Source organism: Oryctolagus cuniculus, chromosome 15 (genome assembly GCF_964237555.1).
Source record: "Oryctolagus cuniculus chromosome 15, mOryCun1.1, whole genome shotgun sequence".
Taxonomy (NCBI): Eukaryota; Metazoa; Chordata; class Mammalia; order Lagomorpha; family Leporidae; genus Oryctolagus; species Oryctolagus cuniculus.
In genome coordinates, this window is record NC_091446.1 from 46,954,981 (window position 1) to 46,974,975 (window position 19,995).

General features: G+C 33.7%; 1 protein-coding gene across 1 annotated transcript in view; it reads right to left on the reverse strand.

The window, feature by feature from the left end:
* LOC100356485 (protocadherin-15) overlaps positions 1–19,995 on the reverse strand; it is a 1,660,811-nt gene that overhangs the window by 367,174 nt on the left and 1,273,642 nt on the right. Inside the window, 3 exon segments of the mRNA XM_070057681.1 lie at positions 3,387–3,536; positions 5,314–5,448; positions 12,904–13,110. Coding sequence (XP_069913782.1) covers positions 3,387–3,536; positions 5,314–5,448; positions 12,904–13,110 — 492 coding nt within the window.

A 19,995-nucleotide genomic window follows, 5' to 3' on the forward strand; every position in this document is an offset into this window, starting at 1 on the left:
GAGGCTGAGATATATGGGAAAAAATCATAATTCCTCTCAGTGTTACTGCGAACCTAAAATTGCTGTAGAAGGCACTAAATGAAAATAAAAATGATGACTGACATATACATTTTGATATGGAAATTACACAAACAATAAAATGGATGAATGCAGGTGAAGGAGAGGGGATGCAAACACAGCTCCACAGTCTCTGACCTGATGCTTTCATAGCTTAAAGGTCTAAATGGATGCTTCACACTTTAGCAAACTCTAAAGCGTAAGATGTACTCATAACCTGCTTAAACTTCAGGTGGTTATGGAAGGTGAAGGTGCGGATCAAAGGCAAACGACGTTTGGTTTATCACCCATAGCACTCTAATACTTTTCACAATGAACAAGCATGAGAAATATACACAATAGTCAGAACCCACTTTATAAATGGAAACTTTTAGAAGGAACCAGTTACATCCTCATGACAAACCTTTCTGTTTCTAGGCGAGGATAGTTATTTTATAAGACGACGACAGTGTACTCAAAGTAATGAGTGTGCACTCATCAGACCAAAATACTCTTCTGGCTTTATTACAAAAGTGACATTTTACAATCATGAAAACCTGTTATCCAATGCTCTCATTTCTAAGGACAGCTCACTGTCACCTTTACTCTAAGGCTTTCATTCTGTGTGATATCAGGTTAATAAATCAAAAGCAAACTGACTGACCACCTATCAGGTCAAGGAGAAAGGCTGAGTCGATGAGGGGTTGAAGGTGAGTGGTCTCCCAGAGCCTACATCATAACTAAGTGGCCATTTGCAAATCACAATTCTGAATCATTTTCATGAATTCTTTTTTCTCGCAGGGAAAAATCTATTTCATTTTGTTTGTAGGCTCTTGGAGGATGTTTTATAGCCATAGCATTCTTCTACCACATACTAGGAATAACATTAAAAATACTAATTATAAGACTTCCCTGCTTGGCATTTAAATAATTTTAAAATGCTGGAACACAGACACAAAACAAAAGCAAATCTTCATAATCTGCATGAGTCAGAGAAATACATAAAGTATAAATCTGTAACGGCAAGGAAAGATCTGTTTGATAAACATATAAAAAGAAAATTAACTTGTAGCCTTCCGATACCAAAAATAAGCTTTGAATCCCCCAGGGCAGAAATATTTGTGCTGCCGTTCTACCACATAATTTTTGTTGTTTTCTGGGTTACACTTTCCAGTTTTCTGCTGGTTGTTTTTCTGTATCAGATGACTTTCATTTACAAGTAAGTCATGCAGAGATGAAGAGACATGACAATAACTGTCATTCCTTTGTATAAACTATAATTTTATTACCTATGAAAAAGTGCCCCATTCAAGAAAAATGTAGCTCTTTTGCTCCATCAATTGACTAGAAATAAAAGCCAATACATTCACAACTTATCTTTCACGAATACATTCACTCATTCATACTTACTGGACTGTAAGTCAACCTTTCTTTCATCTTCCAGAGTTTCTTAAGCATCTACTGTAGTAACTATTTAACATAACAGAATGTAAATGGATGCAGATACTATGAAACTAGAAATAATGTAATTATAGTTCTAGCCTCAAAAAGTGGATAATGAAATTAATTTGATATATGTGACAAATGTAATACTAATGTCTGACTAATATTTATGGTAGAAGTTTGAAACTGTTCCCCAGATCACTGCAGAGTATATTCACACATGGGATGAATATTCGGGTGACTGCACAGCTTACATGCTATCATGTTATGCCTTTCTGGAAAATTTCAAAAGGCATATTTTATTTTACAAATTAAACACGAATAGCATTGAGTCATATCTGACATTTGCAAATGATGTAGGCTAGGTAATAACTTGCCATTGAATACATATTTTCTGCATGGCTAATATATCTGACATGTGCTAATATTACAGTAACAAATGAGACAGATACAGAGAAGTACCAATTTCTTGGAGCTTTTAGTTTGGGGGTGAGGAAATTAAGGTAATTTTGGATAGTCACAGGGGCCGAGAGGAAATTTGGTATAGGGAAATGGTGTCTGTATATTTGCATGTGGTGTGTGCACCTGGGTGTGTGAATGTGCTGGCTGGCTGTTGACACCCATATCTTAGTGACATTTCCTCTTTCAATGTTTGGCCTACAAACTGCTGTGATACTGCTGAGCTACCACTAAGGGGAGCTTCCAAAGTAGGAAAGGAATAAAAAAAAAAAAAAAAAAAAAAAAAAAAAAAAAAAAAAACAGAGGAGAAATACTGAGGCAGAGGAAATAATTCAAATACATGAAACAGAAAAAGACACACATTCAGGTAACCTGAGGTAGCTCAGTGGGACAGAAGCAGAAGACAAGGACAGAGGGTCCACGATAGAGCTGGAGAAAAAAACAAGGGCAAGGCCAAGTACAGTGCTGAAGGATCGGAACTGCTTTTCTAATGCCCTGCACTATTTACCTAATGAAAAAATATCATTAGTTAAGATTATCAGTATGTAGTACATATCAGTCATTAAGAGTAATCTGTTGTTATTCAAATATTCTAAAAAAAAAAAACTATAGAATATCCTGGCTTTCCTGACAAGAGAGTAACAAAATACTAGGTGTGACTCTCAGGGTTAGAGAAAAACCTACATCAGGTCTCCATGTAGCTGGTATCTGAAACCCTCAGGGTTTGCTTTCCATACTGGTTATGCAAGTAACTCAGATGTCAAAAAAGACAAATTCAAACTTGGTAGTATATTTCCTAACAGCTCCCTTAGTAGTGTTTGCATAATCAATTTGGAAAATAATGGAGTCAACTGCTTTTCATAATCCCATATATCCTCAAGGAAAAATATTACTACATCTTGGAGATTTTTACTCAGAATTTCCAGAACACACAAAAAAATGCAGGTAGTTTATAATGTTTTTCAATGTAATAGGTACAGATAATGATCACAATTTAGACTAATTAAGGATAAATTTCAGCCTCATGTGTATGTTTTTCCCTATTGGAAATATTACATTTTCTTCAGGTAACCAAGTAATGGGAGTGACCACTATTTTATTAATGCAGTTTTTGTGTTGCTCAACAAGGTAACAAAACCATTTCTGCAATAGCACCAAGTAATTAGAAGCTTTAAAATGCATGCTCAATATGATTAATATATCCAATATACTAAATATTAAAATTATTTTAAAAGTATGCCTGGGGTAAATAGCTTATTTATAGTTAATAATAGTCAACTTAAGCATTCATATACACTTTCACTTGAAAACTGAACTTAATTTTAAAGCAGTTTAAATTATTCCATACAATGATTCAAAAATGCATTTTTATTTCTTAATTCCTTAAGCAGCACATTTTGTGGTGCCATGGAAATAATTTGAATATTCTCATATTATGTGGTAGTTACCTGGATGACACTGTCCCCAGGGCTCATATCTGTGTAAACATAGACATCATAAGATATTTCAGGGAAGGTTGGAGTGTTATCATTTGCATCCATCACTCGAATATTGATGACAACTGGCTCGCTTTCCTGTACTCCATCAAATGCTGTTATCTTTTAGGGTAGAAAAACACACTTAGTACAGAAACCAGGCAATTATAAGCAGTACACAAGCCACTCTTAAAATTTAACAGATGTCTCTATGTAATTTACAATTTCATAAGAGTGCTAGGATGTTTTGTCTATAAAAGGAGTAATGAAAATATACCACATATATTCAGAAACATTTTAATGCACTAAGAAATAATGATTGAGAATTCTATTTTAATACATCCAACACTGAGCACATTTTCAATAGATATGCAAAACACCTTTAACAGACTTTAAGTGGGTCAATACCACTGCTAATTCTTAAGTGTTATTACATAATGCTTAACAATCAATTCAAAAATATTCTTAAGTTTATATATTTTGTATACAATAGAATAAATGTTTTTTACAGTGACTGTGCTTACACAACTTAAGAAAGTAGGCATCCTGGATATGTAATCTCTTATTCTAGTAATTCATAAAATGACATTTGTAAAGGACTCATTGGCATTAGTTGATAAGTATTAATTTAATTAATGTGCTATTTAATCACATTATCAACATTTTAAATACATCTGACAAAGAATCAGTTCAATGAAACCATAGTTCTATATGAATGACAGCTGAAATCCACTCTGTATCCAAATTTTATTTTTTTAGCATTTAAGGCTTTGTGAGTGCTCTGGTCTTTTGCTGTGTAGGCTTCTCTAGAACAGATTTCTCTATCAATCCTGTAACTTGTGCTTTTCTGTCAGTGCATCTTTCTCATATCTCATTCAAAAATTTAGAAACATTTAAAATAATAAAATATAAAATTACTTTTTCTATATTTACTTTCTACCCTTATAAATCTTATAATAAATACAATCAGAACTTCAACAAACTTCACTTTTCCCTCCTTAAGTAGCCTAACTCAAATTTCTCACTCTTGGGATGGCATTGGGACACAGTGGAATGCGCTGCCACACATGGAATGCTTGCATCCCATGTTGCTGGACCTGGTATCCACTTCCATTTTTCTTCTGATCCACCTTCCTGCTTTCGTGCACCCCGGGAGATGCCGATGTTGGCTCAACTAATTGCACTCCAGCCAACTTGACAAGGATTTCTGGCTCCTATCTTTCTCCAGGCACAACCTTTGATACTGTAAACATTTGGGGAGTGAGCCAATGATGGAAAATCAGTATCTTTGTGTCTCTCTTTCTCTGCCTTTCAAAGAAATAAATAAAAATTTAGAAAAATCTTCACCCATCTCATTTCAATCAGATAAAGCTTTGTTGTTGGGGGTCAGGGAGAAGCTCCTCTGTATATTGTGTTTACTTTATGTTTACACATCAGATGCTAGTAGTATGCCTCACATGTCTGACAACCAGAATGCCTGTAGATAGTGCAAATGTGCCCTAAAGAGAAATGTTAAATTATTCCCAATTAAGAACCAATGGCCTGACCCTGTCACAAAATTTAATTTCTAACAACAATAAACATTAAGGAACTTTTTTTTTTATTTTGTGAATTCTACTGTTTATTTCAGTTAAAGCCAGCTACAGACATAAGATAAAGACTGAAATTCTAATCTATTTTTTTTGACCCTGAAAAGTATTTTTAATATGAAAAACAGTATTACCACCGCTATAAAAACTTATCAGAAAGGAAAAATACATGTAAAAAGCTTCTGGTTGTGGGTATTCTTGCTAGTCCTTCTTGGAAAGAGTGTGTCATTCTCCTCAGATCAATGGACTTTTCAGCTCGACACAGACACGTCTTTGAATTACATTTATCCCCATCTATGAATTCTCTTTACCGAAAAGGTGTACGTCTGCTGCTCTTCCCTGTCCACTGGCTGAAGTAAGGTGAGGTAGCGAGTGATGCCCGTCTGTGTAACCGTGAACACGGAGGTGTAATCATTCAGAAAAAGGTGGAGCTCTGGGTCTTTCGTCTGTGAAAGAAAATGACAGGATTTCAAATGGTGGATAAATAATGTGAACATTAAATTTTGAAATCCATTACAAAGTGCAGGTCATCATATTAAGCATTTCTAGAGAAAAACAAGAATTCACTAGGTATTTACTCTTTACAAGATAAACTACCTAAAAGACAGTGACCTGTACCGTGGAATTTACCATACGAGAGTAAATGCTCAAATAATTAATGTGATAAAGGAGGGAAAAACTGATAGGAAGAAGAAAAGAAAACTCAATTGAATATGTCCTTACTGATTACTTAGTATCTTATTTTTCAGAACTACATTGGATTCAAGGAATAAAAAATTAATGCAAGAAAAGAAAACTGGGGCACAAATTTTAGCTATAAGACTTTACAATCACTTCATTTGTAGTAATAAACTGTACATATATGCATATTACTACCTTGTTCTCACCTATAATATAAAATAGAAATAAAATTGGTTATGCATTATTCATTACCTATAAATATCTTTCTTTCTTGGTCTTATATTAACATTGTAAATATTTTCCAAAGGAAACATAATATTTATTTAAGTTCAAATATTTCAGATGATCTGCTTGAAAATATATGATTTTGACACATATGCCTGATAAGAGTCTGGAAAAAGTTACATATACTTAAAGAGGAAGAGATTTATCTTAAAAGCTCAAGACTGAGAAATAATTAGCAGAAGAAGCCCTTCACAGTTTTATTTCCACCCCTAAAGATTAGATATTAGTCTCTGCGATTCCTAAGAGCAAAGACATAAACTGGGGACACTTTGGTGTCTTATGGTGGAAAAGGAAGACAAGTGGGGCAAATAAATGTGGAATATTGAGAGCAAGTAGACTATCAGGAAGGCCATGCAAAGGAGAAAAAAGGATCAAATGTGAAGTAAGTTGTTCTTATGCCTCAGGGTAATTTTTAAAGCATTAAACATAATAGGATGTAAACTGCAATGTAATAACATAAAGCAATTTTAAGTTTGACACCAAATGTTAAAAGCAGAGGGTAGGGAACTGATAAACATACTTATCGGGAAAGAAACAATGATTGCATAACTGAAAATTTCTACAGAGGATAAGTAATTGTAATGTGTGATACTATAAAAAATGAGGATGATTCAATCCACAATAAACTTTGTTCTGTACAAAGTTTGAAGGCTGTAATACATATATATTTCAAAACTTTAAAATGAAGACTTCATTTGAATCTGAAACTAATTATGTATTCATAAATCTCATTTTGTGGTAGCATTATGTCCATGATTTTTATTTAATGTCCATGTTCTACCTTTGTTCTGCATTAAAAAAATAGTATGGATAATAATTCTAATCAGTTGTTTTCATTACAAAATAATCAAATATATTAAAAGATGTAAGTGAAGAGACTTTTATCTTCTAACAGATATTTCAGTTGTCTCATTTCTGCATTTTAAATCCAACAACTGATATAGTTAGAGTGGCATATTTCCATTAATTAACTTTACCTGTGTAAATATTAAATATTTCATTATTTATTTACAAAAGTAAAATATAAAAATGCATATAAACATATTTTGAACCACATTTTTGACAGATTTTTTTTAGTCTGTTACCTTTTAGCGTCAATTGTGATGAAATTTAATTACTCTAGTGCTAATCAAAAATGTAAGATGACATGCAGTTTGAATAAAAAACCTAGAACAGTAGCCTTCTGCCCTTTTTTTAGTCTTCATCTTTCATTTTATCTAATCACTGAACTTTTAAATTCATTTATATTTTTTCCTTCTTGCTATACCAACAATGGTACCATTTAATAAACTTTGACTCCTGTCTTTCGGCCCTAATAATACAAGTGAGCAGAATTTGCTATATAACTTGTTTACCGGACATTTACTTTCTTTTGTTCAAATTCTTCTGTCTCTCTCTACATCCTTTATAACTTAATTCTCTCGACTTCTTTTCCTTCATTCAACTGTAGTCTGTGTTAGTAAGTTTATTAAATTCATTCACACCTATTTATTCATGATTCATGACATATAAGTATATTCATTCATAGATTTTTTATAATTTTTATTTGACAGTTAATTAATATTCTAATATTTTAAGTATAGTAATTTAATAAGATAGATTTGGCAATGTTTAGCCAACTATTACTCAAAACATAATATTTTGGATTTAATTGTGAGGATGATACAAGTTTTAAATGTGCTAAAGTATGACTGTTCCAAAAGTATACCATATCATTTTCTGAATTTTTTTATATTTCAATGGATACATATGAGCACCAACATACTTACTGTTTTTATTAAGTGTGTCTATAGCTAAAGATTTTGTTGCTCATGGTAAGCAACAAGCCCATGCTTATCAAATTTTTGGTAAGGAATAATACAAAAGTATGCAACAATGTACATATGCACAGCCTTACATCAATTTATTTCCAAACAAACTCTTTCTTCATCAAGCTGCATCTTGATATATACTTTGGATTTAACAAAAAATTTGAATTCTATATCCATAGAGTTCAGTCAACATTTATATATATCTATTACTTTTGACCATGTAAGAGTTGCATGAATATATTTTACTGTATTTATACTTGATTTTTGGGAGAGTAAAATAAACACTATATTCATATGTAAGGACAGAAAATATGAATACAATAGAAAATGTACACACAATGAAAAAGAAATATATAAATGTAAAATAAACAAATGGATCCTATCATTTAAAACTACATTCAAATTTAACAGTCTACTGTATTTGAATCACTATGAGTTTTGTCATGGGAACGAAAATATAATATCACACACGTATCCACACAAAAATTATACGCATGCTCATATATACATAAATATAAAACATATATGTATATATGTGCATATATATGCATGCATATTTAATTATGTAAATTTAAATGTCAAAGTATAACAGGAAAATTACAAAAATTCTAATCTTACAATTTTAATAAATTTGCATATTTGTCTTAAGTACAACTCAAAATATGAGTCTTTTAGAAAATCACATCGATTCAGTAATATTTGTCATGGACTTTGAAACAAGCATTAATAATTAAAGACTATATTTAAGTCAACAGCATAGTTTGGATTCTAAAAAAATCACACTACTATAGTCAATAATATGATATAAATGTATCAATATATTTTTAAACTTATGAATATCTTCATAAGTGAAATGAAATATCTTTATAAGTCAGTGTATTTATAAAGATATGAACAAGAGCAAAGGAAAATAAAACCACAGCAATAAAAAAAGAACAATCACAAAACAAACACCTAGTACCTACAGGAACTCCACCAGGTGGAACCTGTATGCAAATTAAACATGAGATAAACATTGTGAATATAAATGATCAAAACAGACACATGGCACACAAATATACACTAGTATAAATGGAAAAATTCCAGTACATTTATTCTAACAAATATTCCAAACTGTATATTCTAATGTCTATCTCAGTATAGTGATGAAATAATTATATTTATAGAGCATATAAGCATATAAAACCATCACAAGTATATTGAATTAAATATCATTAATTATATCTAAATAATTAAATCTCAATAATATCTTGAAACAATAATAGGGAAACCCATGGACATGGAATTATAAGTGAATCAGACTTTTTAAAAGCAAAATGTATAAACTTGGTTGATTTTTGTGTCTTGTTTTTTAATAATCAGAATTGAATCATCAGTTTTTAGTTGCTTTGACCTCCAAACCTGATGACCTCAGACATGCCCCTTAAAACCCTTGAGCATAACCTATTCTTGTGCTGTGCAATACATTAACATTACCTGTGGTTCAAGTACTTCATAAAGTACGTAAGTATAACATAAATGAAAGTAAATGTGTATATATTCATGTCTCTATTAAAAGTAACCTTAAGTACAAATATTTTCATTTCCTTTGGTTATCAGTTTCACTGTGATACTTAGGATACTTCCTTGCTCTAATTCTACATTGGGAATCACCTCACAACTCTCCTGTCTATGTTACAATTTGTTAAATTTGGATTCACTTTCCACCTAACTGAAGGAGCAAACACAATTTAATTTTTAGATAAATGGATCTGCCTCTGTTTTTCTTGAAGCAACCAATAGGAACTCATCCCTACAGCAGCAACTTTTCTTTTCTGTATGGGGCTTAATTTCCACTTCTTTCTTTTTTTTAAAGATTAATTTATGTATTTGAAAGGCAGAGTTATAGAGAGGCAGAGAGCGAGGAGGGTCTTCCATTTACTGGTTCACTCCCCAAATGGCCACAATTGTTGGAGCTGGACTGATCCAAACCTAGGAGCTTCTTCCAGGTCTCCAACATGGGGGCAGGGGCCCAAGGACTTGGGTCATCTTCTACTGCCTATCAGGCCATAGCAGAGACCTAGCCTGGAAGTGGATTAGCCGGGTCTTAAACTGGAGCCCATATGGGATCTGCTATGCCACAGCTCCGGTCTTTTAGTCTCTATTTCTACAGGTTACAGCTGTATGAACTGATACATCATTATCTCTTTTTAATCTGGTTACCTCCATGGTGACTATAAACAACATGATTTTTATCATATAGTAAAAATCTAGCCTGTAAACTAAAAATGTCCTGAAATACTCATCTGTAAAACTCCTATCAATGAGGGCAGACAATTGGTATAGCACTTAAGTTACCAATTGGGCTAACCACACCCATATCAGAGTGCCAGCTTTCAAGTGCCAGCTACTCTACTTTGATCCAGCTTCCTGCTACCCTGGGAAGTAGCAGACAATGGGACAAACACTCAAGTTCCTGCCATCTACATGAGAGACCTAGACTGAATTTTGGGCTCCTGGTTTGGGGCCAGCCTACTCTTGGCTGTTGTAGGTTTTTGGGAATAGAATTAGTGGATCGAAGATTTCTCTCCATTTATATCTCTACCTTGGTCTCGCTGTATTTAAAAAAAAAAAGCAATGAACTACTTTAAAAAAATAAGGATTATTTGACTCAGAAAAGGAGATGATTCAGAAGACATAAGCCTATCTTCAGGCATATTAATGACTATTTCATACATTTATTCTCTGTTTTTACAAATGGAAGATTTGAGTAACAAAAGGCAAATTACAAGACTGCTGGTTTCAACTCAATATGATGAAAAGTTTCTTAAGAATTAGGGTTATCCAACCATGGAATGAGCCATATTGTCAATCATTTAATTCATTATCATTAGAATTTTTGAAGCATACATTAGCTATTCTCATTTCTTCAATATGTCCCAATTTATTAGTTCACTGAAAAATTACTAAAACACAGTAAGTGCAGGGAACTGTGTTAGATCTACAGCATATATGTTATGAAGATATAAGACCTATCCTCAAGAAATTAAATTCCATGAGGGAGAATGACACATAGGACAAACATGGAAGTGCAGCATAGGAGAAATGCATGGAAAAGCAGCATGCGACTTAACTTGAACAATGAATATCTGGAAAAGATTAACAAATGAGGGAACTCCTGAGAGATTCAAGGGAGTTAGTTCATGGAAAATAACCTAATTACTATATTGTCTGGCATGCACTAAGAATACAACACATAGCTATAATTAAAACTTGTGATTTGAGAAGAGATGAAAGAACATGGGAGAGATTAAGAAGGATAAATAAGTAGAATATAAGAGAGAACAGAGGGATATACGGAGAGCAAAATAAAACATCTGGTGGAAAGAGGCAGAATTGTCTACAAGAGTTGTCATAGCTCTGGTGAGAGTCACAAAATTTCTTTAGAAAGAGTCAAATAATAATAATAAAGTCTGCCTTCTTTGTTAGCTAGAGTGATGGTGTAACTGTGTAATGTGATTTTAGGAGACAATCTAGAGCCCTTTCGTCCAAATAGCAATATTTGAGTATATTTTCATTTGTTCAAATTAAACATAAATATGAGGCAAGTATTTGACCTAGCAGTTCAGCCATTGGTTAGGATGTCTGCATCCCACATCTGAATGCTTGAGTTTGATTCCCACCTCCAGGTCCTGACTCTAGCTTCCTGTCAATACAGTGGTGATGGCTTAATCACTGGGTTCCTGCCACCTACATGAGAGAAGGGGATTGAGTTCATGGCTCTTCGTTTTGTCATGGCCCAGTGCCAGCTGCTGAGGGTATTTGGGGAGATATGAAATTTCTCCCTCCCTCCCTTTCTCCCTCCCCCACCTACCTCTTGCTCTCACTGTTATTCTCTCACTTTCTATTAAGAGATTAAATAATATTTCCTTTAAAAAAAGCAAAATTTAAAAATTATTTTTGTAAATTTAGTCACATTAAGCTACACATATGGCCAGTGGCTACCACACCTGATTGCAGAGCTACAGAATGCTTCTTCCATCAAGTGAAGTGATAGTGCAATCCTCTGACAGTCCATAAAATCAGAAGGAAATCCTTAGGAACTGAGATGGCTCTGGAGATCTTGTAACTCATAAACCAGGGACACAGTAGCACTGTCCTCTCTGCAAGTGCTTGTGAAACTTCCTTCTCTTTTACCAACAGTGGACTTTCTCCACAATGTCAGTGCATTTGGCTGGAGAAATTTCGGATTCATTTCCACTGCCCTAATACATAGTGCTGACGTTTTTCCACCTCTTATTCCCTCTTTGTCAATTCCTGGGAGGACCTTGGTTGGCCTGTTATAGATTTTCTGTACAATATTTATTCCAACCACTTTGGCAAAGGAAGTACAATACTCTGATGTGTCCAATCTGAACAATTTCCCACTCATATAGACAGGCTCAGTACCACACAAAATCAGGGAACAGAATACATGGGGGGAAGCGCTGTCAACAACATAGGCAGCATTAGAAGTATGAGTGCATCAGCTACTCCCACAGCTAACTACACATCCATTTTTTCATAACATACCATCACAATAGAGAAAGTCTCCAAAATTACATCTAGAGCTGTCTTCATTAATTTTATACTCATTTAGTAATAATTATTTTTCTCTATCAGCAACTATATAGAAATTTTCAACCCATATTAAGAGAAATCACAAAGTGAACTATTTTGTATCATTCACTGAATATTTAAAAATCAAAACAGTTTTGAAATTTAAATATATTTCTAAAATATCCTTGTTATGGTCTCAAATCATAATACTAAGATTTGTTTATCTGTCCTGAAGTTCATGTAGCCACATCTTTTTTAGATGCACATACTTATGATACAGAGAAACATTTCAATACAAGTATACATTGTGTACTGGTAATTAATATTCTATTTTTTGATATTACTTTATGATTGAAGTCTTGGAGCTCTTTTCTTATTTTTGCTTATAAAATGTATGACTATTATGAACTGTAGTCACCCTGCTATGCTGTGTAACATTAGCAAATTATTCCTTTAACAATTAGCTGTTACCCTTGAAATATTCCTTATTTACTTATATATGAAGGGTATGCTAACAAACAACACCAAAGCCTATGTTTTACTTACATCTTCTATGTCTTTGTCCAGAGCTACAATTCTTAGAGGACTGGTCAAATTTAGACTGTCAGAAATGGTTGCTCCCACTGGGGCAGATTCCAGGATATAACCTTGATAACTGGGCATCGTGAAGTATGGGCTCTGATTGTTTTCATCGAGTATTTCAATATGCAGACTGGCAAAGGCAGGAAGAGGATGGCCATTGTCCTGTTCGGCCTGAAAATTAAAAAAAGGAAATCAGAGTTTAAACATTATGTGTGATAATCTCTTTTTGGACTGTCAGTTTCCATGATCTACATGGAGATTAACCTTAACTAGTATCATCACAGAAAGAAGAATTGCTTTATAGAGTCATTTAAAAACATAAATGAGACAATGAGAGTTCAGAGAGGCCTAATTAATTGCTTGGTGCCTTGTCTTCAAACTGTGTGTATACTTCAATGAACACTGCAATGAATTATTGCCATTGTCTTTATTGCATACAGTAAGAAGAGATAATAGTCTTTAAATACAATTAACAGAAAAAAGAAAAAAGCAAAGTTAGTAGAGTGAATTGCTAATAAAACATGCTTTAAAAGACATAGAAAAGCAGTTATAATTCAACTAAAATATTAAACTCATTTTTTTCTCTTCCTTGCCTTCTCATTCCACAGTACTGATGAAATACCCACTATCATCTGAGTGTGTGATCCCAAGACTCATGTTTGAAAGCCTATCCCTCAAGTTGGTCATATTAAAACATATGGCCTTTGGGAGGGAGGTGACAGGTTATGAAGCCAAAGGCTTCATTAATGGGATTATTCATGGTAAACAAGAGCCCCCAGATGGCTCCTTTGCTCCTCTTTCAACCATGGGAGAACACAGTAAGAAAATGTTGTATATGAGGAAGTGGATCCTCACCAAACATAAACATGACAGCCTACAGAACAGAGTGAAATAGATGTCCAGTGTTTATCAGCCATCCAGTATATAGTAGTTTTTTTTTTTTTTTCTAAAGCAGCTCAAACAGACTAAGATAAGCTCTCACATACTTTGTAATTAAATATATAATTATTATATTACATTATATTTATTGCATACGGAATGTTCTCAAAAGCAACCTGAATGGAACAGAGATAATTTCATTATAACACTAGTAACAGCTATCCAATTTCAAATATTATTTAACAAACAATATGCTACTCAAGTAAAACAATACATGGTTCATATGTTATACATATTCTTTGTCTCCTTGGGATTCTTCCCCCTCTCTCAACTTTAAGAAACTGATGATGCTTTCTGTTTTTAATAAATTTTCATCAGAAATCTCCAGATGGTCAGGCTGTGAATGAGGAAACCCCAAATTCAGATTTTGTAAAGAAAATTTATTTTCAACACAGTAATCAAAAAGTTTAAATTTAAGGAAAGATTTAATCTCAGTTAACATTTAGAACATCTCTAAACATTAGGAGAAACAATTGCTATATTTTAATACTAGGGTTTTTTTTATTAAAATTGATTAGATTTTCATTCATTGATTTTGTTTATCCATTTGTTAAAAGACTTGTGTCTACAGCAGTCTTACAGAATGGCAGATGTCCTAAACAGCACTCTGGCCTCAGAATCAGCCCTTAAGCATTGGGATCTGGCTGAAGAGCCCATGAGAGTATTTTAGGCATGGAAAGCCAAGACACTCTGGAAAATAAAAAAAAAAAAAAAAAAAAAAAAAAGGACCTAAATGTACCTAAATGAAAGATCTTTGCAAGTGATATCCCAGTGGAAAGAACGGGCCATCAAAGAAGGAGGTACCTTTCTCTGAAGGGAGGAGAGAACTTCCACTTTGACTATGACCTTGTCGAAATAAGATCGGAGTCGGCAAACACAAAAGGCTTCCATAGCCTTGGCAACTCATGACAAGAGCCTAGGGAGATTTCTGATGCCATAAATAAGAGTGGCAATTTGTTAACAACAGGTGTCACTGCACACTTACTCCCCATGTTGGATCTCTGTTCTTAATGTATTGTTCAATGTGAATTAATGCTATAACTAATGCTCAAACAGCATTTTACATGTTATGTTTCTGTGTGGGTGCAAACTGATGAAATCTTTCCTTAATGTGTACTAAGTTGATCTTCTGTATATAAAGATAATTGAAAATGAATCTTGAAGCAAATGGAATGGGAGAGGGAGCAGGAGATGGGAGAGAGAGCAGGTGGGAGGGAAGTTATGGGGGGCATTGTAATCCATAAGCTGTACTTTGGAAATTTATATTAATTAAATAAAAGTTAAAAAAAGACTTGTGTTTAGAAATCAACTTAAAATGAAAGCAAATATTTCATATTGGATCTTATGTGCTTTCCTAGATTAAAGTTTAACTATGAAAGTTTATAAGTGGTGCAGATAGATAAATCTAGTTTTTAAATTCAGAGGCAAGAACTTGTACATCCAGATAATAGTTTTTCTTCTAATTGCAATTTAACATTCTCATCAACTAATATGATCACTAACAATCACAGTGATTTTTGACAAGATTGGTGAATTTTTTTGACAAATTAAAATCCCAATACATTCTCATTTCTATTATTGTTCCTAATGAAGATATGTTGAAATATTATGTATTCTAATTACAAGTATGAAATTAAATAAACCCATAGTGAAACAACATTAGAGAATGAATTGATACAATCTACTTATGCTCCGTTTTAAAAATCTCTTGATATCCCTATTTCTATGTGTTATATTTTCCTTTGTAATATGTTATAGCTTATTTTACACATTTAAATTACCAGTTAGTAGCAGACTGTGAAGGTCACCTATGGCATGAAATGTTTACAATCCCTGCTCTGAACCTGGGAGAACAGGACTTGAACAGTGAGTGGCCCTCTCTGGAATTACGTACTCTTCCTTTCACATATCCATGTGTGCTGCTGACACCACCAGCGTCATAATTCTTCTACATCAAGCTGTTGTGATTAATTTGTACCAAGCTATGGATATTCTAGGAGTTATTTCTGTGAAATATCAGGCACTCTGGAGATAGTTGACCAGGACAAGAGCTACCTGCCATTTGTGACCATAAAATTTTGTTTTTCCACTGAGTACAACTATTTAGTCACCAGGGGATTAAAACTCGAGAACTTTATCTGACTAAAGCAGGAATACTCTGTATGGTTCTTGTAGGTATTGAGCATTTCATATACATAAGTCATTCAGAAGTGGAATTTTTCTCTGTTTCATACCTAATTGTTCTAACAGCCATCATATCATGTCTAGGACATACTAATAATGCTATGCAAAGTCGTAAATTCTGTAATCTGTCCCTTCCACCTAACACACAAACATGATTTATAGATGATGCAGAGTTTTTTTTATTAAAAAAGCAAAATTCTATAATAATGAATGGAGCTTATATATTCAGATAATAAAACATTAATTTTTACTGCCAGCTGTGAAGCCAGTAAAAACATACATTATTAATGATGGATATGTAATTATTCAACGAACAAGAGGAAATAAATCTCAAATTAGATCTATGGAAATAATTCTTATCTTTCCATAACATTATAAATAATATCAATAATGAATATAAATAAAAAAGCTTTGCTTGTGATTATCCTTACATAGTATTATTTAACAATAACCAATGTTTTAGTTTTGAGATGTTTCAGATTGCTATCGCTATCCAGATATCTTTTAGCATTCTATTCTATTTTGCCTTTCTAGATGTGAAAATCTATATGTCTGTGCTGATGGAAAAAAAGACCTTACTATTACTCAACAGGCCACACAGCATGTTAGTAACAGACAGACCTTGGGCCCAGACTCAGGCCCGCTGAGTTATAACAAGTTACATAAGGAAATTCAAAAAATGTATCTCAAATGTGTAGAATGCAAATAGAGATCCAAGTATTAATGGGAGAAGTTAACAGAAGAACAGATACTAACATAAATACTTATGTTTCAGTGCAGTTTAAAACAAATTAATGCTTCTACTTTGCTCTTTATTTGACCTATATATTAAAACTCTCATTCAATCTTCTTTTCCTCATTATTATATTAACAATAGTTTGCAAAAATATGGCCTATTTTGTTTTTTTTTATTTAAACAAATAACTTCATTTATTGGGTTTTCTATTTTTTTATATGTTGAGCTGCAATTTATTTATTTTTTTATTTTAAAGTCAGAGATAAAGAGAGGCAGAGGCAGAGACAGAGATCTTCCATCCACTGGTTCACTCCCCAAATGGCTGCAACAGTCAGGTGTGGGCCAGCCCAAAGCAAGGAGTATAAAAATCTCCCATGGGGGTAATAGGAAGTCTTGTACCTGGGCCATCTTCCTCTGCCTTTGCAAGCACATTGACAGAGAAGTGGATAGAAATAGTGTAGCTGGGACTGAAACCTATGCTCTGATATGGGATGTAGGTGTCCTAAGCTACAGTTCACCCTGCTGCACCACAACACCAGTCTCTCTTGTTTTTGGCAAGCAACTGAATGACTCCCACATTCTTCAGTATAAATATTTCAATAGAGACAATAAATTTTAAAAAATAGGAGACCAAATAGGAATGTTTACCAAGACATGTAGATAAGTTCTGGGGGGCAAAATAAATAAAATCACTTTTTCTAAAAAGTCAGGTAGTAACTGTCAGTGTATCTATAGAGCCCTATTTGAAGAGTATAGCTGCTCATTTTGTCTGTCACTCCTCTCAATTTTTCTTAAACCTGCTTTAATCAGGTTTTTGTAATCACAACCCAAATACATTCTTCTTGTTCATTGCTAAAACCAAATACTGACCTTCGGTGCTTGTTTCACTTGACCTGCTTTGAGCATTTAAAATGCTCACAAGCCTTCCACAACAACACTCCAGCTTTTCAACCCAATCTCACCCTCCATTTCTTCCCATTCTGCTTAGTCATTTTCTCTAATGGCTCATGAAAGGGGTCTTAGTCATCTCCCCTTCTTTGTAATCCCTGCCTCACTAATCTCATCCAATCTCATGACATTTTGTCAGTACTCTCATGACTCCTAAACTCACAATTTTAGCCCACACATCCCCTCTGCACTCCACAAGCAGTGTCCACTTGTGTAATCAATAAATCTTCTTGGGCATCTAGAAAATATTTCAGATGGAGGCTCTGAAAAAAATCAATTCTGATCCCTCCCTCCCAAACTTCTGCATCTTTTCTATTTAGCTGCAGTTACACACTTCTAGTTGCTTTGACCAAGAAGCTTGGAGCCACCTTTATTCCATGATTTTTTTCAAACTCACATGTACTATGAGAATTTTTTTTACTATAACTTCAAAAATATAGGAACTATCAAATCCTCCACTGCTATCACATTGGTCTAATTAATTATCATCTATCTATTACCTGTATTATTTTAATACAGTTGGCTATTAACTTTGATAACAGCCCAAATAACCACTTAATGATTTTGGTAAATAATAGTTATATCATTCACTTATTTGCTTATATCCCTTCAATGATTTAAACTACTAAAAGGCACTACAGGATGTAATCTCTTGTTGTTTATACCACATTACTCTTTTTCTCTTAATATTCTGTGGCCATATTGTCTTTCTGTTGCTCTGTTGAAAAATCAGGTGTATTCTTACCTTACAAACTTCACCTTGGCCATTCCCTTTTCATCAAATGCTGTTCCCGTGGCAGCTGTTTAGTCTACTTTTAGAGACATCAGTAAAGATGTCCATATCCCACATCCAAGTGCCTGGGGTCAACTCCTGGCTCTGGCTTCTAATTCTAGCTTCCAGGTAATGCAGATCCTAGCAGGTAGCGGTGATGGCTTAAGTCACTGAGTCATTGTCACTTGGGAGGCTTGGATTGAGGTCACCAATTTGGCCTCATCTTGGGCAAGCCCCAGTCACTGTGGGTACTTGGGAAGTAGATGGGAGTATCCTCTCTCTCATAATTAAAAAAAAATACATTTTATTATATCCCATCTACAAACTATATTGAACTTGTTAAAAAACTAATTTAAAATTAAAATAAACATTAAAAGAATAAAAACATAATTTATTACAAATTTTCTTATTATTTTGGTCATTTGTTGTTGGAATCCTTCCATTAGAATATAATTTTCAAGAAATTAGAGATGTATGAGATTTTTGTTAATGTTGATTTTCCAGGCTTACAACAGTGTCATCAATAAATATTGAGCAAATAGACACACTTTTGGTATGGAAATCAGACATTACTGCAAAAGCAAGCAGTGGTCTAATCGAAGGGTAGCTTAGACTGAACAAGTTCATTCTCCAGTCTACCCATGCAACGATTTTCAAGATCTACAGGTCCCTTCACCTTCCTGAATCACAGTAAATAACTTTCAATAAGATATTAATAATTATATGACAACTATGTAACAAAATATATTCACAATACAAAAATACCTTGCAAGAAAATTCCCTACTCAATAATTTAGTTGTGTTCCTGTTTTAAAAACTAGTTCAGAGAAAACTCATGCTTTAGTTGACAGATATGAATGAAGAAGAAACAGGTTTTTCCTTAAAATTAGTAATTTAGCTTTCTATCTTTTCATCTAATAGTATATAATTAATGGACTTCACATGCCAAGAAATATCCCATCAATGAGGTTGAGATGAAGGAAATAGTCTATATCAACACAAGGGCAGCCTAAGAGGACAGCAGAGCGGATTATTTGAGCTACAGAAGGTTTTTTTTTTTTTTTTTTTTTTTTTTTTGTAGGTAGTCAGAGAATAACACGTTCTTAAAGAATGTGCACTGAAAGTAGATAATGAAAAAGTTCTGAAGAGTAGTATATTAGCGTTGGCAGTGACCTTCAACCTGAAATACAAGGCTGCTGTGCTATTCGAATCCCTCTTCATCCTCTTTCCCTTCCTGGACACCAAACCCCTTGCTATACTCCTCTGCGGGAAAGCCTTCAATATACAAAGGATGTAATTTTTCAAAGCTTCATCTCCTCGAAAAGTACAGGCTGCATGCTTTCATTCACAGGAGGCTGACTCTGAAAAACTGCAAGTCCACTGAGCAACTAGCAGTTCAGACACATCCCTTCATCCCTTTATTTCCAATTTTAAATTTAGCACTCGAGTGGACAATGAAGAGTATTTGCTCAGGTGC